At 37.8% G+C, this 24469-nt stretch overlaps 1 protein-coding gene across 2 annotated transcripts; it reads right to left on the minus strand.

Annotated features, from left to right (window-relative positions):
• Positions 1-920: 920 nt before the first annotated feature.
• PEX2 (peroxisomal biogenesis factor 2) lies at positions 921-24149 on the minus strand. Of its 2 annotated transcripts, XM_041412775.1 has the most exons (3): positions 23868-24149; positions 5863-5941; positions 921-5423 (listed from the first exon to the last, which is right to left on the minus strand). In XM_041412775.1, the coding sequence occupies exon 3, from the start codon at positions 5402-5404 to the stop codon at positions 4490-4492; it is 915 nt and encodes a 304-aa protein (XP_041268709.1). In that variant the 5' UTR covers positions 5405-5423; positions 5863-5941; positions 23868-24149; the 3' UTR covers positions 921-4489. The 2 variants fall into 2 exon arrangements, with proteins under 2 accessions (XP_041268709.1, XP_041268708.1); XM_041412774.1 differs by lacking the exon at positions 5863-5941.
• Between the last annotated feature and the right edge of the window lie 320 nt (positions 24150-24469).

Below are 24469 nucleotides of genomic sequence, written 5' to 3' on the forward strand. Positions count from 1 at the left end.
GCAGCTGAGGATTTTGTACTTATTAAAAACTGTCTGCAAGTCATAGAACTACCTACACCTGCTGCTGTACAAGTTGGCCTACACCTCTTATCTGAAATAGATCTGCATTTTTGTATGCAGATCAAGAGTTATTTTGAGAATTCTAAACCCAGGTATGCTCCAGAGAACAGAAAAAATTACTAGTTTGCTTTAGCAGATAGTGTACAAACATGCCTGTGAATGTTTGTGATTCATCTGGTGCCAACCTGAGAGGGATTCTGCCCAGATGTCTTTTCCTTGAATGACATTTGGCCACTTTGCAACTCCTCACTTTGGAAGCAGACTCCACTGAAATGGCAGAAACTTAAAGACAGTGGTAACAATTTAGGTGGATGTTTCAATGTTGTCAGCATGCAAAATGCTCTTGGGAGGCTGAAGGAAGGCAGCTGTAATCTATTCAACCAATTCTACTAAGAGTTCCTCCAGGGAATAGGTAAGGGGTTGAAGCACCACTTTTAAACTGCTTCTGCTGTTTTGGTTGTATACACTGTGGCTTGCAGCAGCTCAGGCTACCATAATGTACTAAAAGCAAATGACCATCAGTTTATTATCTGTTGTGGTAATAAGCATGACCCTGAGCTTTTCTGAGCATGATCCTGAGCCCAGTCATGCTACAATATTCTCTTCTCAGTACAAGCCAACACAGCTTCCTAGCACACAAAGTGAGGTGTAACAGCTATGACTAGTCTGCTCAAAAGAAGAAATGTGAAAAGATAATTTGCTTAAACCTAAAACTGAAGAATTTTTTAAAGAGAAGTCTAAACTAGTTTCTCACTTTACATTTTAGTCTTATAAATGACAAAGTATGAAGTCACCCACTGAGTACGAAATAATCACCCTTCCAGAAAAACTCTCCAAAGAAAAAGGCAAACCTCAGAACCTCCTGTTAAAAAATATCATTTATTTGTCAACTTGGTTTTCAGAAGAATGACACATCCCAAATAACAATTGCATTAGTATTCTCAAATAAAGACATAATAATAGATTGCATTTAGCAAATACATATCTTTCATCTTTCTTCACATCATCTCTTTACTAATGCTGAGATCATCCTTGTTCATCATATCTCACACTTAAAAAAAAAAAAAAGTATTTCCAGGTAAGGCAGGAATCAAATACTATCCCTCTCATTTCTTTCACAGAAACTCCCACTTTTAAGTCTTTTATAAAATTACTTATATAAGACCTCCCTTAAAACGTATAGAGTAGATGGAATGGTGGTTTGTGGAAGTTAAAAACCAGCATTCTCTGACTCCTTTCATCTGAATGCCTCCTCAGTCACACCCTGTGGCAACTGGTAATTCTCATTCAAATGAAGAAATGAAAAGTTTTCTAGTATGTTTATTAATCTAATTAGTCTGTTTCATTTATGCCTTCATTTTTAATTTTTGATAATGAAAATGTTCATGTAGCACACAAAGTCAACAGAGCACAAAGAAAACTGGTAATACATGGATGTAACTCCTATCCAAGACTGAAGAGAAGTTCTGGTCCTTCAGCTTCCTTAAATTCTAAGAATTTATCCTTTTCACTGATGCACATATGACATCTCACAAGTACACTCTAATGTTAGCTGAATACTAATTCCCTTTTGTTTTAAGATTAACATTCCAAAACAAAATTTATTCCCTCTACTGCAGGAAGTAGGACCAGATGTAGCAGTCCTTTGTTAGAGTTTAAACCTGAAAAATAGAATGTTTATGAGGACAAATTATCAAGGTAATTAATATGTAAAACTAATTATTCTTTGATTAGTCTACAAAAAAATCTGATTTTTTTTCCTGTAATATCTTTAACTAAGACTCTTCTGCAACTTAGAGACCAAAAGACAAAACAGATTTTAAATATTTTTGAAAGTACATTTTTAATTTTAAAGTGCTTCAGGAAAACGCTGAATGTTGAAGTACTAAAAAGGTAAGCTGGTAGCAAGTTTTTCAGTACTCAAGTTGGAATCCTGGTCTCATTAGTGACTACAACTGAGCAAAGGTTTTACCATATGGGAGATAAAAAAAAACAAACAACTGTATGTGACATAAACAACCATTCTTTTCCCAAACCACCTACTTCTGGGGGATGCTTGGTACCTGTTTACTTGTATGGAAAATAAAAGAACTAAACCCCAACCTAAAGATCTAGGTTCATAGGGTAACAAAAACTGTTTATGCCACAAGACACAGACTTTACAAACTCTGTAAATACTATGGGCTACAAACCCAACACAGTGATGAGGAGGTGCTACAGAAGTAGGCCAGTGCTTTGCTATAGTAAGTCAGCATAAGTTAAGCATTAGAATTTTAATTCCAGAAAAAAAAAAAAAAAACCAAAAAACAACAGTAAAGTGTGATATAGCAGAGCTAGCAGAAACCAGCTGTAAACTAGAGGTACTAAACTGCTTGAAACAGGTTTTTTATTGATAGTGTAACAGGGATGAAAAACAGAGCACAAACTTTGCCTGCATGAAGCTGCAAGAGACAAAACAAACCCCAGGAAATTCATACAGCTTACGCACATCAAACAGCAGGACAGAGGGAGGTGGAATGAAAAAGGAAGATAACATTCTTTAATATTCAGGAAAATGAAACATTTCTATATAGAAAAGAAGCAAACTCCAACATAAGAAGGGCATGACACCTAGCAGAGGCCAATACAGAGAATCCATGTTCTTTTGATAAAATATTGCTCTGAAACTTCAGAATAAATGAAGAGTCCACAGCAAACAAAGGTCTGCTATGATTGTAAGCTATGAGCACTGGATTTTGGATGCATACAAGTCTTATTAATAAACACAGATAAAGTACCAAAAATGCTGATGATGTTTCTGGAGAAATTAGATCACCTTGAAGTCAGTGTTGCTAAAACATTTCTTTGGGAAAAGCTATTAAGTGATGTGGAAGGACAATTCATACAAAATTGCTTCAAGATCAAGAAGTAACTTCAAGATGCTCTCCAAATGACTTGCCAGTTTTCATATTCTAATAAAAACAGGTTTGTACCTGCTGGTTCTAATTGCAACAGCAAATAACAGAAATATGGCAGGCTACTAATACACACATTTGACAGCAAATATTGCAGCACAGTATCTGGAAGCACTTGCTCTGAAGTCTCTGTTAACTCACAGAACAGTAGCAGAATTAATAAAGTTTTTGGCTGCCCACCCGCTAACTATATCTAATTACATCAGATGAAAGCACTGTGTGTCACTCTAAAGATCAAAACCTAGAATTTAAGATCTTCAAACAAATAGACTAGTGGGTTGTTCTAATCAGAATGCAGAATGAAGAATGTAATAAACCATTTTATAAAAGTAGATCAAAGTTACTCAATCAGCTGTTACCCTGCTATTTTTGGGACTGATTATTGATGATTGCCAATCAAGAACAGAGCCACCATAAAGCAATTTATTTAACTGTATATGTTTTTGATAAATTAAGATTCAAAAGAGGATGTAATGTATTTTTGTGTTAATGAGACTCTTCTAAATAACACTTCCTGTTAAAAAAGGACTGCAATTAAAAAGAAGATAATCCTGTAAAACCAGGTTGAAGAGTGAATGGATGAAGTGTTAGAACAATTAAAACATTGCAAAGGCAACTAAGAAAGCAAATAGTGAAAGCAAAAAAGCAGGAAATAACCTCTGTTAACATACACATATTAATCAAGCACATAACTGTGTTTGATCATTTTCTTTGTGGAAGTGAACTCTGAGATTTGACACCTACCTAGACCACACCAAAAAACCACAAGCCGCAATTCCTACAGACAGCATCTTGTGAGTGAACAGTTTTATTCAGTGTCTCTAACTCAGAAAAAAGTGGATCACCCTGAACATCTGCCACATTCCAATGGATGATGGGTTTCATCCCTCAGGTTCTGAGGGAAGACAATATGTATTTAATCGAAGCTCAGAGACATATCTGCCTGGGAAAACTAGTGGTCATCTCAGAAAGGTCTAGAAGCTGCACTGTTTTCCTTAAACATTCTTTATACCTTTGGTTTTATTTAGTGTAACATCATATTGGGAATTCAAATTTAAAATTATTCTTTAGGCATGAAAAGAACAACTTTCCCACTTAATCCATCTACTAGGTAAGTTGGTAATGGCACTGTGTCTGGGTAAGTTAAAGATTGCTAAATCAAAGTTTGCCAAATGCCTTATTCAAATAGAATGTTCTAAAGTTTGCAAGTCTTGAACCTCCTGAGAATGTTGGTGTTGTTTCTCCCACACAGCACCCAGAGTAAATCCAACTACCTTCCCCTAACCTGCCAAGTGGGGTAGGGCATTATGGCACTGTTACTCAACAAAAAACTAAGACCAGTAAAAATACATGTTACATAAATTACAGAGTCCCCAAAAGCATCTTTCAGCGGTCTGCTTTCAATAATTTCTGAATTCTTCCATTAATCTCTTTGATGTATATCATGTACAGTAGAAAACTAAATCAACCTCATATCAGACATGCAATTCCGTCATTTCAATTTTATACTTCAATGGCTGAAGACTGCGTACCTCTGAGCCACATTTAGGACATGTAAAATACATATCAAATAAAAAATTACTTTTAATACAGTAGTAACAAAAAACATGTGGACAACCTATGGTATGTGGCATGGTAGGCCATTCCCCACACAGTGAACATTCCCTGCAGTGAGCTGCTAATGTGTTTTCACTATTGGAAAGACCTGTGATAGGCAAGCACCAAGAGGAAATTTTAAGTTTCAGTTTCTGTACATTAATGAGTGGTAGCAGATATATCAAAAATTCAGCAAAGCCATGCCATAAGAGTTCCCTGTTCATGTATTCAAATCCTATCTGACGAACATTTTGCGGCTTGCAAAAAACAGACCTAATTCCTAGAATGCGTTCTGTAAGTGTCGCGAATGTTCCTTTCCGAAGGAAAATCAGAAAATTTACAAGTCCACAAAGCTTAAGAAGTCCAGACCCAAAACCTATATAGCTCTTAATTTTGCAGAAAGATTGCTGTTGACGATTGCTAAATAAATCATAACATCTTTCTTCCAACCATCTTCCACCAACAGTGAAAATAAGATACCATAACTTCTGGTGTTTGCTCAGAGGCTGGTATTTCTCTGTCTGAGATAAGTTATTCTTGTACTGAATATTGAGAATAGCCTGTCCCACAGTTGCGTTCTTGGAATAGATAGTGAATTTCCATAATATAAGACATAAAAATGCTTTTACTTCTGGTTCAAAATGAGCCAACACCCCTGGTTTAAATCCATGAAAACAGCTGGTAAACTGGGACCACACTAGTTGTTCCAGGGCTTTGTTTAGTTCAAGAGCATCAAGCTGACTTATTCTGAGCACAGGATTCACACTCTTTTCATTTCCAATGCTGGAGGCCATTTCTTCACAAATAAACTTTCTAGAAATAAAACACAAATAGGTTTTAGTATAGTGGAGTATTTCCTATTTCTAATTTTTATTAAAAATACACCAGCAGTAGACAAGAAACAACACAGTTCTCAGAATATTCTGAGTGTTCTATAAATATGTTATTAATATGCCACAATTCCTTTCAGATAGCTTTACATTAATATAAAATTAGTACACATTTAAATTAGTTTAAAATCTTAAACAAACAGTTAACATTTGGTTATAAACAAGTGTTCAACATCATCTATATAGTCAGAAAAAACCACAGATTTATATATACATATACATATCAATAAATTTATATATACATTTAAAAAATATTGCAGGGCATAACTGTAATATTCAATTGAACCTTAAAATAGATCAGAAAGAAGAACTGCGACACTATATGGTGTTTTATGGAGAAATAGGAAAAATGAAACACTAACCAAAAAATCTGGAAAAGAACAGTCAGGCAGACCACGTGTTGCCGTATGAACACTTCAATTGCTACAGCTGAAAGCAAAACTATAGAAATACAGACAAATTTAGGAATTACATAAAGATATGGATGAAAATTAAGGTGGGAATTAATAAAATTTTCTCAATAAAGGCAGTGAGTTATTTAGAGGAAAATCATAGGAGATTTAAGAAATATTCAGCATTCAGACATAAATTATTATACAGTACTTCACTGCAGTCTGCATATATTTTCTAGAGTGTTTTTGACAGGTGTGGGATTGTGCTACTTGTCGTATAACATTTGCAGGCAAGATGATTAGCAACGTCAACAAATGTACACTCCCCTTGCTCAAGCATCATAGAAAAAAGTAAAAATATTTTTTTAAATGGCTTATTTTAAATGTTGTTGCATCTGGAAGTCTGGTTGAAAAATAAATGCGGTAAACTGCCAAAGAAAACACAGGTAACACCTCAATGCAAAATTGTGGGGTAATCAATTTTTGCTTCCTTTTGTCAACAGAATAAACCCCAAAATGATTCAGAAGTATTTTCAGACAGTATGCAACATGCTTCACTTTCTAAACCAGATTCTTTGTATAACAGACCTGCAAGGAGTCCACAGCCTTCTGGAGAAATTATAGGAGGCAGTGCCTCAAATTCTTATTTATAAGAGAAAAATAACCATACAAGATTACTGTGAGTAAAAGATGCTGTAGAGGCTCTTGGTAGCAATAGTTGCTAATGATGCCAAGAATACAAAAAAAAAAAACCCAAAACCTTCAAACAAACAACCATGTTTGCTGAAAAAGAACACCCCAGAAGTTTTAAAACACAATATAAAACATCATCTGTAGCTTTCCTACTGTCCTCCATATTTATAATTAGTTATCACTGCAAGAAAATATTACTTTGTCCTTAGTGTAGGGTGTGTAACAGTAGCTTCCAATTAACTAAGACTGCTACATGGGTAGAGTATACAATAACTCCACTCACCTTTCTTAAACTCCTCCTTCCTTATTAGCAGGCAAAATATGGCTGAAGGTAGTACCAGGCTACCTCCTCTGGGCAAACAGCTATAGGGTTCATTGCAAGAACCCACATTAGCTGGAAAAACCAGGATACAAAGGCTATATACCCAAGTCCGTCTCCCTCACACTTAGCCTTTTCTGTAGCAGAAACCAAAGCATAGGAAACATTTTCCAGAATGATCCAAATAACTTTCCTCCTCTAATTTATGACCAAAGGGTCAATTCAACCCTACTGGATTTTGCTGCATCACTTCAAAAATGCCAGCACCAATGACCATCCACCCTCCTATCGCTTATCTTTTCATTCCACTATCATTTTAGGGACCAGAGCCTTTGATAACCACCTGCTCTGGAACCTGTCACTGGTTATTCACTCATAACCCCTAAAAGTATAATGTCTTCTTTCTCTTCTACTCATTTCACTTTGTTCTACTTGTTTCAGTGTTCTATATAACTCCCAACACACAAAACCTCCTTTAAAAATGCCAGTTACTCAAAAGGGACATCTTATCAAACAACTTCCTTGATCCATCTACTAAGACTATTTTCCAACATCACTTCAACCATCTTTTTCAACTGTTTTGCATTACTGCAGGTGCTATGAGCAATTTCTATTGTAGGTTTCTCATAAGTAAGGTAGACTAAATATTTACAGATTTTTTTTTTTCTCCCATTATAGCTATATTATCTAAAGAAACCGGAGCAAGTGAAGAATGGGTCATCAGCAATTTCCTGAAGACAAAGGAAAATGCGCCAAATCCACAGGAATATGACTGATCATGAAATACACATAGGCTGGGAGCCTGTATGACTGCATACCTGCTTTGAAAAAGAGCATGTGGGGACAGGCAACACACTGAACACAAGCCACCAGAGCATCCTTGCAGCAGATTAGAATATGTATAGCCAGCAGACGGAAAAATGTGCTTATTACATTCCACATGGCATTGGTGAGTCTATACCTGGGATTCTCAGTCCAGTTTAGCCTCTTTCCTATGAATGGTACGAAAGAAATGTTAACAAACTGAAAGAGTCCTGTAACTAACACCATCAGGGAACCCCAGGTCTTGATATATGAGAAGGGCTTGAAGGAACTCAGATTGTTCAGCTTGAAAGATGAGGCAGTTAAGAAGTGGTCTATGAATAATCTTCTACTTCCTAAGGGTTGCAGAGACTATTAAGCCAAAGTTTTCTCTGAGATGCAATGAAATAACGACAGGCAACCATGTGACGGTAAGTCACTACATGAGAAATTCCAACTGGAAACAAGGAAGCTGGAACATTTTGTCTACCAAGACTGAAATCTTCACCCTCAGAAATTCTTGAAACTTGACCAAATGATGCCAGAACCTACCTGCTTTAGCAATTAATTTATTCCCAGTTTTCACAGGAGAGCAGACTAAAATCTTCTCTGGGACTTGGGAGCTTGACCTTCCCATTGCCTCACTGCAGAATCAAATTGATATTTTTTTTTCATGTCCATCATCCTACACAGAGCTGTATTTGAAGGTAATAATTTCATTCAATCTATCAGAGTGCACTGGAACTTTGTATACAGAAAATGGGAACCACTTACTTTTGAGACAACACACCCGAACAGCACAACTACTGTTCGTTAACCTTTGAAATTTTGCCAAATCCAACAAGTGTTCTTTTTAAAAAATCAGAATCAACACCATATATACTGTTTAATGGTGTCATGTTTAATGTCTCTTCCTGAACTACCAACTATCAAATTCATTGAACTTTTAGTCACATTTAGGCAGACTATATGGAAAAGGAAGAATAACAAACAATAAGTATGCTATCTTTCAAATTATGCTTGTAACATAGCTATGCTAGAAAAAAAAAAAAAAGCTTTCTTTTTGATGAAAAATTAAATGTTCTCAATTCAAGCAATAAATCTGGATATTGTTCTGAAGTTCTTTCCTGCTAAGAACATTTAAAGATTGCCATAGGCCATGGCTGTTAACTGGACCCTGCAAGTTACCTAAAGATTATATCCATATACTTCTGATTTTAATGTGTAAGCACATTTCTGTGTGCTTAGTGTTCTGCTATCCACTCTGCTTTCTTCTACATTGATCTAAGGTTTTATTGCACTTAAAGGGAAGATATTTATTTCCCCTAGGCAAATATTAAAAGGGACAGTTTGAAATCTGCATTGTCCTATGAAATTGTCTTCAAATGTCCTAATGATCTGAATAAGAGCAACTGTTTCTTTGAGAGAAGAGCCCTAAATTTTAATCTAAATTTTGCTATGGTAGGAAATTTCCCTTTAAAAACTACTTCTATACAAAGTCCTTTTACAAATTTGTTGTTTTTCAGTTTGTATTGTTTTTGCACACAGTAGTATCACAGTAGAAATAAATGGGAACTACAGTAGCTTAAAACTAGATAAAAACAACACTGTAAGTGCTAAGACATTTATCCTGTACTTTTTAAAATGTTATTTTTGCATTATATATTTTGCTGAGTACACAGAATATAGAGAATATTAGTTTTCTTCCATGTTTTTTCATTAAATTCTATTTGTCATCCTTACGGTTTTAACTGTTATTTTGAGTCACTTTTAAAACATAAGAACCCAAAATCATAGGCCCAGTAATGAAAGGGGCAGGTATCAACATTCAGATATACAATAAACTCAATCAGTGATGAACCTTTTACATAAATACTCTTTAAGTAGTAGAGACTGGTACTTGTAGGTTCTCCCTTTATACTGTCAAAGATATTGCATAGAAAAAAAAAAGAACTGCCTGCCAGATAAAAAGAAAAACAACCGAAAACCCCTAAAATGTTCCTTTCTTAAATAACTTATATTTTGTTTGTTTTGTCTTTTTTTACCAAACAACTCCATGTGTACACTACAAAAAAATTACTGTATATCACTAGGGAAAAAAGAATTTCTTCTGGTATATATTAGTGCTGTTATTGAGCATCGTAGAAATTATGAATGAATATATTTTATTTGGAAACATGTTATTGACAGAAATCTATCAATAGTAATGCGAGTATTGTCAACAGCCTGTCAATATTAATGCAATTATAATTAAGGGGATAACATGGATTTTAGCTATAATACCAAGTAACATCTCCTGCATTGCTGCTATCAATATAAGCATTATTATTGACCTGTTCTGGGACTATCAGTAGGAGATGTATTACCATCAGGCATATTTGTCAATGCATTCTGCCCACAAAAATTCTACATTTAAATTTACAGGTCTGTAAACTTTGCCTGAAGAAATATACAAATCCAAGTAATCTCTTGGGTGCCATTTTTTTCCACAGGGCTTTTCTATTGTGGATGAGTAATCAAGGGGTTTCTATCTCAGAGCTACTGCAATCGCATTCCCTGCTTTTCTAGCATAATCATCACATGACAAATAGACATATATGCAGAAGCCTTAAAATAATTTTAAGCATGATCTGCTTTTTGAGAAGCAAAATAAAAACATGTTTATTAAATTAAAAACCAAAATTTGTTCCTAACGGTTGGCAGCCAGTCACTAGTGGCATCCCCCAGGGACCAGTGCTGGGGCCAGTCCTGTTTAATATCATCACTGATGATCTGGTGAGGGGATTGAGTTCACCATCAGTAAATTTGCAGATGACACCAAGCTGGGACCATATGTCAATCTGTTGGAGGGTAGGAGAGCTCTGCAAAGGGACCTGGACAGGTTGGATAGGTGGGCCAAGTCCAACAACATGAATTTTAACAAGTCCAAGTGCTGAGTCCTGCTCTTTGGTCACAAAAATCCCCTGCAGAGCTACAGACTGGGGACAGAGTGGCTGGACAGCACCCAGGCTGGGGGTGCTGGTTGACAGCTGACTGAACACGAGCCAGCAGTGTGCTCAGGTGGCCAAGAAGACCAAGAGCACCCTAGCCTGTAGCGTGGCCAGTGGGAGCAGGGAGGTCATTCCTCCCCTGTACTCGGCACTGGTGAGGCTGCACCTTGAGTGCTGTGTCCAGCTCTGGGCCCCTCAGTTTGGGAAGGACATTGAGACGCTTGAGCGTGACCAGAGGAGGCAACGAGGATGGTGAGGGGCCTGTGAGGAACGACTGAGGGAGCTGGGGGTGTTTAGCCTGGAGAAAAGGAGACTCAGGGAGACCTTATCACTCTCTACAACTGCCTGAAAGATTGCTGTAGCCAGGTTGGGGGTCGGTCTCCTCCCCCAGGCAGCCAGTGACAGAATGAGAGGACAGAGTCTTAAGCTGTGCCAAGGGAAGTTTAGGTTAGACATCAGGAAGAAATTCTTCACTGAAAGAGAGATTGAGCATCATCTGCCCAGGGAGATGGTGGAGTCACCATCCCTAGAGGTGTTTAAAAAAAGATTGGACATGGTACTCAGTGCCATGGTTTAGTTGATGAGGTGGTGTTAGGTCACAGGTTGGACTTGATGATCAAAGATCTTTTCCAACCTTGTTCATTTTGTGTAATTTAAAATTACATTTAGGATGCCTAAGCAGCACATCCACTAACTTTAATGAGTTTGTGATTTAATTCTTTTACAATCTCTTCTGCGTAGACAAAACATGTAGAGATGGAATGGACTACAAAGAGACCACCAAATCCTAATGCAGCACGAACACAGGCTCAAGAATATATTGACATGTGTCTACCAAGAAAGCTAATTCCACAGTTTTTCTAAGTAGTCTGTTCCAGTATTTTATGGCCCTAGTAATTACAAAGACTCTTTTTCTCACATTCAGTATAAAGCATGTTTAGTAAAAATCAGGAGTTTTTTCATTCCATAGCAGAAATCAAGAACAAAGAAAAAGAATTTCCACTTTGCTGCACCTTCTCAAGAGCAAAAAGCAGCAAGGCATGTGAGAGGACCAAGTGCCCACAGAAGATTTGCTGAACTAGACAATATCTGCTTTCCTACAATATGCCTGGTATGATCCTCTAGAAAAAACAATCCAAAACCCAAGTAAAATCCACAACAAAACAACAACTTGTTGTTTACACTTTCCAAACTCATCAAGAGTATTTTGAATTCAGACCTTATGTTTAAAACAAAGAAAAAAGAAAACCCTAAACTTTCAACCTCTCTCCAGCTTGTATCATCAGTAACTTTTCTAAATATGTGTCCTCTTCCAACATCCAACTCACTAATGCCTTTTCATCTTGACAGGGTACTATAGATAATTACTCTGTAAAGGCAATCTTTCAACTTGATGCTGATAGCATCAACATCTAATGGAGACAATATTGATATTACATTTTCCTAGTTTGTTCATGTAGGGAAAAAGCTTTATTAAAATAAAGCTACATTGTACCTAAAGTTTTCCTCTTACCAAACTTGTTATTCTTATTTAGAAGAGAAAAATACTGAGGTTTCTTACAAACAGGTCTCACCAAACCATACTAGCTGTTATACCATTTCTCTTCTACACACTGTTAGATACAAATTAATTGCTAAACTATTTACTCCTGAACCTTTATTTGGAATCAAAACTGACAGTTTCAATAATTCTCTTAACAGAAGAATAAAGAGGCACAAAACCAGATACACACAAACCCATTTTGCTGGCTATTTCCACCCTCTGGGATATTAAATAAATAAATAAAATCAGTGGTGCCTAATTCCTCAATCATTCTAGGATGAATTTTATTAGGATTTGCCACTTGAGCACATCTATATTAAGATTCCTTAGGCTATTCTTTCTGTGCTTTGGTTCCACTCTTATTTCCTATCTAAGATTAATTTTATGAAAGTAGCAGGTCACAATATATCTCTTTTACAAAGTATGAAGGGAAGAATCAGTCTTTGAAAGTCTTTTCCTTGTTCTCCTTTCTTATTTAATAACAGATCTAGGTAATGGACTTATCCCTTCATGCCTTCTCTCACTCAGAGTTTTGGACCCTTTCATTGATTCTTTTCTTGTGCTTTGTAAATTGAAACTTATTTTGTTCCTGAGAGTCATCAATTTTATTCTTACATTCCTATGCTATTCCTTTATATTCATCGCTAATCATGTTGTATTACTTCTGCCTGGACAACTCTTTTAATTTCCAGGCCATGGAAGAATTCCTGATATAAAGTCTCTTTTAACATTCACTATTACTGTTTTATTTTATTATTATAAAGTATCTCTACACAAAGAAACCACAGGATATACATTAAAGGTAACAATTTTTCAGCCTTTTCAACAGACTAGACTCTGCCAAGTCCCACCATTGAGTTCAATGGTCCAAGCATGGGGAAGCAGGATGCAGAGTGGGCATGCTAGAAATCATCTCCTCTCTGGAGATAACACTAACACACAGCCCCTTTTTCCTTCAGGAGCAACAATACATTTGGTAAATGTGCGTTGCCAAATGCCAGTGGGTGTGTGTGAGAGCAGGGAAGAAAGCCATACCTTGGTTTACTATCCCTCCTTTGATGTTTGTAAAGTTAGGTTATCAACAGATAGCAATGAAAACTACCTTTCCACCCATCACAAGAATGCTGAGGTTTTTTTTTTTTTTTAATGTGGAGTTCTACATTTTTCTTTGTGAATATTTATCATTAACTGTTCTTTTTGGACACTCTCAATAGCAGAGGATATTTTAGATGTCAATTTAAAATCAATAAATTTTAAAGATGAGAAATCAAACGATACATATTCAGTTAACCTTAAAATCTTCCTTTACACCAACTCTCATAACACAGAACATGGACCCCAGCTGCTCAAAGCCTCATGTCTCACCATTAAATCTCATCTTTTTCTTGCTTATCAAGTGCAGAGAGAAATATCCTCAGATCAAAGTCTAATTGGGAGCCCCGACTGTGTTGTCTCTTAATCACTGTAAAATTAACTTATCACTACATCATTACCTCAAATAACCTTAAAAAAGATTGATTTTGTATTACTGTCTGGATTTCTATATACTTCAGACAAATACCTATCATTTTCTAAAGAACATAAATTGATTCTTTAACTGTTTGGAATAACTACTAACACTAATTGAAAAGTCAGTAACACACTGCAATCACAGAAACTATTATTTATTTCTTATATTCCTGGGAGAAAGGACTATTTGTCAAAATAGACAAATTCAAGGAAAACACTGAATGACTGTGTAACAAACAATTCCCACAGATAAAATTAAGAATTTTATTAAGGAGGTTAAAAATGCTACAGTTACATTTAAGGTTCAAAGACCAAGACAAAGACACATTCAAATCACAGGTTGCTTTTCCAATTTTAACTAAGTAAACTTAGATTTCATAACATGAGTGAGAGACAAGAGATTAGCCACGGCTGAATGCCTGGAGACAGTAAGGAAACATTAACGATAGTTCATTGATTTATCTTCCATAAACTACCTGCCAGAATCAAAATATTAGGGCTTCAAGTTACAAAACCAAAACCAGCTCAGAAGAGCCAGAATTGATACAACAGTGAAGAGAAGCAGCAAAGTGCTGCACTGTTAGAAGCTGTAAATCAGTAATTTCTGACAACATTTGATGGATACTGAAAATCCCACACCAGTGTAACACATCCCATCAATGAATGCTAGCAACCAAGACTATTACTGGCCACTCCTTAAAATATTCTGAATGCTACAAGCTTCTACTGACATCAGATAAATTTGTCATCAGTCAGCACTCTTAAAAGACAGATTATTAGATCCAAACAACCAGATCTGATAGTTACCACATAACTAGTATTTAAAATACTACCTTTTAAAATTCACAATGCTAAATTCAAGGCTATAAAACCTCAAAGTACATTTGTATTCCTCGTAGCATAGAAGCCAGAGACAGCATCCTCCAACCAACGTTTTGATAAACCCTAATCTTCATTTATTGGAATAAACAGGAAAATAAACATAACAAGCTAATGTTCCATCACTATTATTCTTAATCCCATATCCTTTTTCTCTTCCTCCCTCATCTTATTTCCTCTTTTGTCATCCTGCTCCTTAGTACATCAAATTACAAATTCATCTCTAAAGGGACATGTCAGTTTCACTTATAAATTCTCATCCTCTGTTACACCAAATGAAATTTAGCTGTTGTTCCTTTTAAAGCAATCAGTGATAAAAACCTGAAAGTGCAAAAAAAAAATAAAAAAAAAAACTTGAAGACTTCCAAAAAACATGGTTAAAAATCCCTTGATCTAGATGCTGAGCAATATATGTGTCTTGTACACAACGGACTTTTTTTTTTTTTTTTTTTGAACTAGGTAATGGCAATTATTTGGAGAAGTGCCTTACCTTTACTGTTGATGAACTAAATTGGTGAAGAGAGATTTGGTTAAAGTAGTTGAACGGAGTGGCAACTGTTATGGTTAGCTGGGAAAAAACAGCCCTTTGTAAGTAAGGAGCAACCTCTGTGACTGAACCAGTACCAGGAGGTGTAAAAGCTAAGCAAAGTTACGAATTAAGTTAATAATGTAGGTCTCACCTGCTGATGTGATCAACAGATGACTGAGAGACTCCTGTACTTGAAGACATTTTGGGTGTGATAAGGCTATGAGGTTCTGGTAAAAGGACGGCTCAGTAACACTGCAATGCATGTGCAGCAGTGAAAAGAACACAAGGCCTAGTAAATGCACGATCTTTTGTGTAAAGCAGGTGAAATGTCACCTGGTGGCAGGACTGTGCAGCTCCATTTCAGAACGGCCCAATGACAGAACATGAATGCATAGTTGTGAGCACACTGAGGGCAGTTATAGCCATAACTTTTCCAGTGAGGGCGGTTATAGCCATAACTCTTCCTTTGCTGGTTATGTTGTTTTTCTGAAAGGTTGGTCTTACACCTCATGATATATGTAACATCTGCATTTCATTGTTGTAAGGGCACTGTATCTCACATCCCCTTATTTGTCAAGCACAGCGTCAATCCCAATTTTACGCATCTCTTCCGTGCCCCTCCTTACACTTCTTCCATTCAAAACTACCTAAAAAACAAACAAAAAGTCATCTAACTTAAATTCTCATTTCATAGCTCTGTGTCTCTGTTCTGCTCCAACCTGTCTGATTCGTAAGAATGGATCACCAGATATGGAGTACGGAGATGCCAGGATGAAGACTGAGAAGATACATACAAGAGATTCAGAAGCAACACCTGCTCTATATACTCTGATAAAATTTACCACAGATGACAGAACCCTGCAATTTTGCATTAAACACTTTACACGTATCATTTATGAAACACAGTCACTGCCCAGATTTTATTCCAACTTTCTTCCTTTTCACATACATATGCATACTAACTGCAGTCATGAATATTCAGCAATATGCAAGTGTAACAATGCTGATCCAAGTACTGCACTGCAGGAACATAAGGTCTTTTAACCTTTTATTAGAGATACTTATTAGATAAGAATGGTAAAAGCTATCCTAAATGCCTAAGTCATAATTAACCCCTGTCCACATCTGTACCAAAAGGAGGACTCTATGTAAAACCAGTGTTGTTACAGACTGTATATGATTTGCTAGAAACAACAAAATCCTGCATCAATAAAAAGACAAGCCTGTTCACTCTATGTCTTAAGTTTTGGCTTTGTATTATACAGCATAACTTATGAACAATTTGATCAAATTATAATCAAAAACTCTCAACTGATGCAAGGATAAAGAGCACTACTTGACATAAATGTCTCATTTTTTCAGGCTTGTGTTCTTTATAAACCTAAGGTAATATAATTTTTGACAGCTACAGTCACTGTCTCCAATTTTCTTTCTACTGTCTATTCTGTCCTTATCTTACAGATTACAACTAGCACCCATTTGAACTTCAATTTAATCGTTTTGCATGTTGAACTGGCAAAAGCCCAACCTATTTAAACTTATTTTTCTGCAGATTTAGTATGAAAACAGGCCAGATACATGCAGCACCAATAAAAAGAACAGGGTGAGGAAAACCAGATAATCATGAAACCAGCTGCCTTTGGATCTCAGCATCATACTCTTATATCCACCACCAGTCAACAGTAAGACAGAAACTCAAGCCTTTTTACTTGAAAGAACTGTTCGTTTTGTCCTCAATCTCAATGTGCTGAACGTGCAAGTAAAACACCACAACACCACAAATATAAATAAAGAAACTTTTAGCTGTCTTTCAAAAACGAAAACAAAAAATAATTATTTGTACAACTCCTCTGTAGGATTCATGCAGACTTGCAAGTGAGAGGCTACTCTGTTTAAATAAGTAACACTATGAAATTCCTTCCTACTTTCAGCTTTCCTGGTATGATTGTACATTGAAAAATCTGGCATACACAATGACTACGAGGGGTCCTGGAAAATTTGATGTGCTCAAAGTCCCCAGTCCTTGACGATTTTATTACTTGGTAATTATGGGAACTTTAAGCACAAAAGGGAAGACTGATACACTTCCGCCACACTTCTCAATCCTGTAACTTCATTAGCATTTTAGAATCAACTGAATGGTTACATACATGTATTACAAGCAACAGTTTAGAAGAGGGATAATAATTTCCTTGCTAGGCAGCCTGAGTTGTATGCTGTTACAGCTTCTGAAATCCCTCTGCAATTCCAATGTGTATTTCCCTTCATGATTTAGTTATGCCCCACAGTGTTATGGCATTACGTTAATTTCCCTTTCAGAAAAAGTTTTTCCTCCTTACCAAACCCCTCCTGTGACACTTTTTTCTGCTTCTCTGACTACAGAATTAATATTACTTTTGAATACTGTTACTTTAATGCATTTTTTCAAGTTTTCTTAGAATTTAAATTTTGATTAACTCCTTTCTTTTCTAACCCCACTCACAATATTAGCAAAAACCAAGAGAGGAGATACAGAGTGTCAAAGACAAGTTTTTTAGGGACATTGATCCCAGGCAATTACTGATACAAACACAATGAATATTAGCAGCATTCAATTCAACTTCCTCCTCAAGGCAAAAAACCTCCTCAAGTCCTCCATTGAGAAAGTGCCCAGACCCAGTCAGAATCAAGCCTAAATCAAGACTTGCACCATTGCTGCAATTCCTCTTTCTTCCTATAGTATGTCCTCTTTTTCCTCTACCTCAAAGTTCTTTATTTCTCTTATATTTCCCCCTTACTCTGAAAAATCTGAATTTAGTTTCCTTTTCAAAAGAGCCTGGAATAAACTCAAACTTCGGAAAGTCTTGTATTCCATCTCCAAATCAAAAAAAACCCTACCCCCGTCTCTGAGAAAGGTATGTTACAAAGACAGCATCCTTTCCTGAAGTTTTTTGCAAAGTTTAGACTTTAACTGATGATGCTTGCAGTTGTAAGTCAGCTGTATGGCTACGGGAACAATTTACCTCTTGAAGAAGCTACAAAACAGAGAGCCTGCTACCTTCTCTGTGCATATACAGCACAATTTGACTATGAGCCCGCATCTTTTTAGGACAACACATTGGCCATTTTAATTTTTATTAAATTTTATTTGCTGCTTTCAACTTTACAGGGAGTGTTGTATAGCAGCTGATGTTGAGAGCACACTTGTTAGTTAAAATGAGAGGAACAGAAAGACCACTGAAGAGAGTCACACCCTAAGTGAAAAAGAATGTATGCTAATAGCTGTCAAAAGGAAAAAAGCCCAACCCTATCTCTAAAAAAAATCAGACCAAGAAAACCCAATAAAAACCTCAAAACAGCATAAGCAGCCTGCTTGAAAACACCACACTGAAGTAAACTTCAGCAGTCCATGAGAGGTAACAAGTTGAGAGGTAACAAGTTGTAGCAGCTATCCTCATTAACTGGAGCAGCAATACACTGAGTGAAGTCCATTTCCATTTCGAGTCATAAACAACATACTATCATTTAGGTTGAAAATTTTAATTCACTTTCTGGATGCTCTGAAAAATTGCATGAATTCAGATGTTTTTCCTAAACAGCTAACATTTGGGAACCAGACCTTGCTGGGGAGACATTTACATTAGGGTATTTCACTGAAAGACTGATTTTAATTGACAAAATTATCATCTTCTAACTGCACATTGCATCATCCAGATCATGTTAAACAGGGCTGAACACAGTACTGACCCCTGGGGTACAACAGTAGTTACCAGCTTCCAACTAGACTTCACACCACTGATTGCCATTCCCTGTGGTCCATCTGTTCAGCACATTTTATGCTGACCTGACTGTTTGCTCACCCAGCCCATACTGCAGCAGCTTCTCCAAGAGGATGTTACAGGAGACACTGCTGAAAGACTTACTGATGCAGGTATCTACTCTCCTCCCTCCCTTTATTTACCACACCAGTCATTTCATTGTAGAAAATTATCAGGTTGGTAAAGAATGGCTTCCCCTTGGTAAATCTATGCTGACTACTCCTGATCATTTTCTTTAATGTGTCTTAGAAGGGTTTTCAGGATTAACTGCTGCATCACCTTCCATCCTTCTGGGGGATCAAGGTAAAGTTGATCAGGCTGTAGTTCCCTGAGGACTTCTTCCTGCCCTTTTGAAAACAGAAGAAAACAGACTTTCCTCCCGTCTACGGCACTTCTCCCGGTTCCTCAGTCTCCCAGTCCGACGATTATTGAGACTCTCCTCACAATTGTATCAGCCAGCTCCCTCAGCACTCATGGGCTCATTCCCACAGTGTTACCTATGTCCTCTTTATTTAAGTGTTCTCTGACCTAAACCTCTTCCAAGCGTACATCTTCCCTGCCCCAGACTTTTTCCCATGTTCTAGAGTTCCTGAAGGTCTTTGCTAGCAGAGATGGAAGCAAAGGCAGCCTGCATAACCTCAGCCTTTTGCACATTTCCTGCTCACTCAGCCATGAGACCACATTTTCCCTAGCATTCCTCCTGCTACTCATGTATTTACAGAAGCAATTCTTGCAGTCTTTGACATCCATCACCAGATTCAACTCCAGGTAGAGTCTGACTTTCCTAATCACATCCATGCAAGCTCGGACACTGTCTCTATGCTGCTCCCAGGTTATGCGCTCCTGCTTCTGCACATTTACTTTTAATGTCTGACTTTTGTGATGAGTTCCTTGTTCATCAATGCACTGCTGCTGGCATTTTAGCCTGACTTCATAACTGCTGGGGTGGACTGCTCCTCAGCTCTGAGGAGGTGATCCTTGAGTACCAACCAGCTTTGCAGCATCCCTCCAGGGCCTGACCCTGGGAGATTCTTCCAAGTAGATCCCTGAAGAGGCCAGAGCCTGCTTTCCTAAATTCCAGGGCAACAATCTTACTTTCTTATTCTTAAACCAGGCTCTCAGAGAAAGCCGGCACTAATATCACAAACCGACTGAATAAGAAATAGATTACATTAGTTTCTGTCAGAGACCATATAGCTTAAAGGAAATATTGCTAAACTGGCACAAACACAGTGAACTTCTTTATTGAAAAAGTTATTACCTAGAGAGTCTTAACAAAAAAGCTCTCTCTGCCCAAAAATCATTAAATACCTAAAAGGTTTAAGAAGCAAGGTATCAAAAAAGTAATATATATTATTCTTCAGTTAGACGGACATTAATATAGAATGAATTTATTGGTAGTATATGAAGAACATTTCTTATTAAATGCAGTGCTACCTTTTAATTCAAATGTTTATTCACATTTCTTATTATTATCTTAATTATTATTATTGGAGAACACCATGCTTACAAGCTAATTCAATGAAAATCTATGTCTGAAGCTTATCAGTCAGTGTTAGCTGGACCCAATTTATTTGTTTCTTTACATCTTCTTGATTGTTGTTTTCCCCGAATAAATGCAGAAATTCCAAGTGCAACAACAGTGCTGTGGAATTTCTGAAACTTTTGCAAGAGCAGGTCATTATAACCAACACAGAAATAAAACACATGAGTAACAAGGTGCTTGAAGTATAGTCTCAAATTGTTGACTGATTTTTTGTTTACTGTTTAACTTACTACTAATTTTCCTTCAAGAAGCTGTCCATCTCTTCCCTTCTTTGTCCCCCCTTCCCTTCTCTCTGAACCTCATGGCTTTAAAACTACTTTCATATGTTTAAAAAAAATATGAAAAGACATTCCCACTATCTCACATTTTGAACATGTAATTAAACATTTTGGGTTTTTTTTTATTCCCTGAAAGACCATGTGCTTCAGTACTATATCCAGCTATATCCTAATACTGGATTCAGTTATCACCCCCTACACTTTGATGATTTATATATTGAAGAGCCATTTATTTTACACCATATTTTTGGTATTGATACTACGTAGCCATAAACCTGTTTCCTTCCTTCCCAAATGTTCTCTAGGTAGCTGTTTTTAGCCATTTTCAAGACTGTCACCTCAAGAGACTATAAACAGAGAAGGTAAAATGGCTTTCTTGACTTACACTACAGCATTTGATGTCAAAGAACAAATTAAGGTCCTTGGATTAGTAACAGTGGCAAAAACTGTTTTGTTTATACTCAAAATCTGAGTACAAAAATTGCCTTTCCTACTCTACTGTATTAAGGGTACAAAGGCTTTATATACTAATAATACCTGTTTGAATGTTTTAGTTTAATTTAATTTAGTCCGTTACAGGAACATTTACTTCCTACATGTCCTGGATCATCTTAAGTATCAAAACCTTTCTGTGAGTCTCTACAACGTTTAATGAAATTAAACCTACAGTCTTCACCTACAGGCATGGGTGAATAATAAAAGAATCCAATAGGAGACAGAGCTGTCAAACAAACAAAACATTCTCTCCCAAGTTGAAACACCCTCCTTGCACAGGACAGACATGTATCTAGCCTAGTCCCTAATACCCTACGAACATGAACTGAGGCATGCCATTCTAGTTACTTGGGAGCCCTTTAATAAGTGGGTAGATCCATAATGCATCTGAAGGACCATTACCTAAGAAATAAATCTTTTAAAAAAGAAATTCAGAACATGGTATTTTATATGTCTGTACTACTGTACTAAGAGTTCTAAGATCAGCTATACGTAAGCATGAGCTAATTCAAATATATGTAAGTTCACTACTATTACTTTACAGTTTTCAACATTTCTAAGAAAAGTAAAAGATATTTTGACATTCATGCAGAGAGATATCTAATTTTAATTATTTACTTAATTAAAGCAACATTAATGGGAACTGAGTTCTTTCACTTGCTGAAAAGGGTGTTCTTGACAAATAAAAACCCAAGTTTGAACAAAGTTAAGCCTAGGAGTTAAAAGGATGTGAAAATAGAGGCAAAATGCTAAGCAGAACTATTTCAACTGCCTTGGCCCCAGATTAATGCAACTCCACAATACACTGTTCTCAATAATAAACATCCTCAATTCCTACTTTAAAAACTTCAAATATATACACGTAACACTGAGGTTTTTGAAATATTGATATACACACAAACTCTCACTACATAAAAAGGCACAAACACCCCACCTCTTTTAGACTCTCCCTAAAAAATCCAGACTAGTAGGCAAGAAAGTGGGTGCAATATAAGATCCTTGCAAAACCTTCACAGATAACAGCTTTAAATGTATTCCACCTTCTAATTCACAGACTCAGTCAAAAACTTTATGATACAGAGAACACTACAATCAGCATGGTAATTAAAAGAGTAAATCACAGAAGCCTAGAATCAAGATTGGAAGAGACCTTTAAGAACATCAAGACCAACCATCAACACAGCACTAACTCCAAAAAAGTATTCTTACTAACACCTAGTGCTAGAGGCACTAGCAACCAAAATAGACGTTTCAATACTGACATGATCATCTATTTCTGTACCAAATTCCAGAAAAATTAAAATCTAAGTGTCAAGTCCCTTCAGTACTCTTGAATAATGTGCCCTACTGGTTTATTCAATTTCTACTAAAAATTAAAAAGGAAAAAATGAAAAAGCTCTTTTAATGAGCTAATTTATATATTTTATACACGTGAATTTAACTCCATAGCAAGTAACAGAAATTGATGACTTTGTGCAGTATAAACAAGCACTGAAAAAAACCCCAAAACATTAACTTTTCCTCCCTTTAATAGTTTATTTACAACTCTAATTAAGTACCAGCAAGGACACTTTCAGTTGTTTTACTACTAATCACTTCATTATATAAACTAGTCATGATGGACAGCCAAGAACTGAAGCTGCTGCTGAGGAGGAACTGCAGCAGAAAGATGAAAAAAAAAACTGAAGAAGAAAACACTGATAGAACATATCTTCAAAAAGAATAAAAATAGCATTGGTCTTAAAAAAAACCAACTTTATCAACTGCTGCTAAACTGTATGTCAAGAAAAGCTCAAAAAAAGTCTGACAAGAACTAACTTCCAATGAAATCAAATAGCAAAATATTTTGAACTCAAATTTTAGTACAAACTTTACTTCATTCAGTACAAAGTTTAGTCATACTTCATCTTTGACCGTAGGGAACACATCCCTCACACTGACAGGTGAAAGATCATACAAGAAACACAGTGCTGTGGTTTCTAGTATGGACTATGCCATAAGCTGAGGTTGTCTATTTGTCAAAACACACTGGCTATTCAGAATAAATCCACATTTACTTTCCAGTGAACCAATGACTTGTTACTTACAGGCTGCACAAAACTGGATTAACAAAAGTGGGAAGTTGCTACCCTCATTTTCACATTTTTTTGCCACCTACAGTAGGCAGTCAGAGGAATGACCCCTGAAGATTATAAATGTTTCAGTCTCTCAACTGATATCACAATTCAGATGATAATACCCCTCTGACAGGATATTATGCCCTTTTTTCTCTGCAGAGGTCATCACCAGGCTCTGTCCTCCCTTACCGCACGCCTGGGCCTAGCAGGAAAGCTCCCCGTCTCCGCACGCTGCGGCACCAGGAGGCGGAACGCCACCGGGACTCACGGAACGGGAGCCACCGGGGAGTGCAGGAGCCCAAACACAAGTTTTTATAAGCAGGCCCTGCATGAGCTCCGGGGCCTGAGCCAAAGGGACCGCCCCGGCCTGCCGGGCCGCGGGAGGCGCCTGGATGGGCTCCGCCGAAGGCCACGGCCCCTGCAGCGGCTCCCGCCCGCCGCAGCCGCTCCGTCTCGTCCCGCCCCGCGTCCCGACTGACCTGCGCCGCTGCTGGGCCCGGCCCTGCGCGACTCCGCGGGTGCGCCGGGCTCAGCCTGGAGCCTCCCAGAGAAGCTCTGAGCGGACGGAGCAGCCTCGAGCTCTCTCCCGTCAGCCGCCCCGGCCCGCGGGCACCATCCCGCCAGCCGGTGACAGCGGCAGCTGCCCGGGGCGGCGGCCGCACGGACCGCAGTGCGCCGGCCAGCGCCCGGCGCGGCTGCGCAGGAAGCGCTCCGGGAGACCGGGACGGCGCGGGGAAAGGGTTCCCCGCACGGCGGCTGCGGCAGGGCGGGCAGCGCACTGCTTGACTGACAGCCCGAGCAGCAAATCAGCGGCTCGGGGTGAGGCGCAGCAGCCAATGGCGGCGGGGGGGGCGGGGCTGTTCCGGGGCCGGTGGGATCCCAGCGGCCGTGCCGCCGTTTGCGGCTGGGCTGGCGCCTGCAGCGGCTCCAGCTCGGAGGCCGCTTGTGTGGGCGTGAAGTGACTCCTGGCCTGGGGTGGCGTGGTCACCGAGCGGCTTGGAGTTGAGGGCAGTCTGGGATGGAGTCCATGGGGAGGCGGGAGGCCTGCGGAGCGTTTGCGGGCAGGATTCACAGGCCTGTG

Source organism: Onychostruthus taczanowskii, unplaced genomic scaffold (assembly GCF_017590055.1).
Source record: "Onychostruthus taczanowskii isolate IOZ18803 unplaced genomic scaffold, ASM1759005v1 scaffold4, whole genome shotgun sequence".
Classification (NCBI taxonomy): Eukaryota; Metazoa; Chordata; class Aves; order Passeriformes; family Passeridae; genus Onychostruthus; species Onychostruthus taczanowskii.

Excerpts from the sequence above, each read along its gene's own strand:
- PEX2 (XM_041412774.1), bottom strand. The coding sequence starts at position 5,404 with ATGGCCTCCAGCATTGGAAATGAAAAGAGTGTGAATCCTGTGCTCAGA.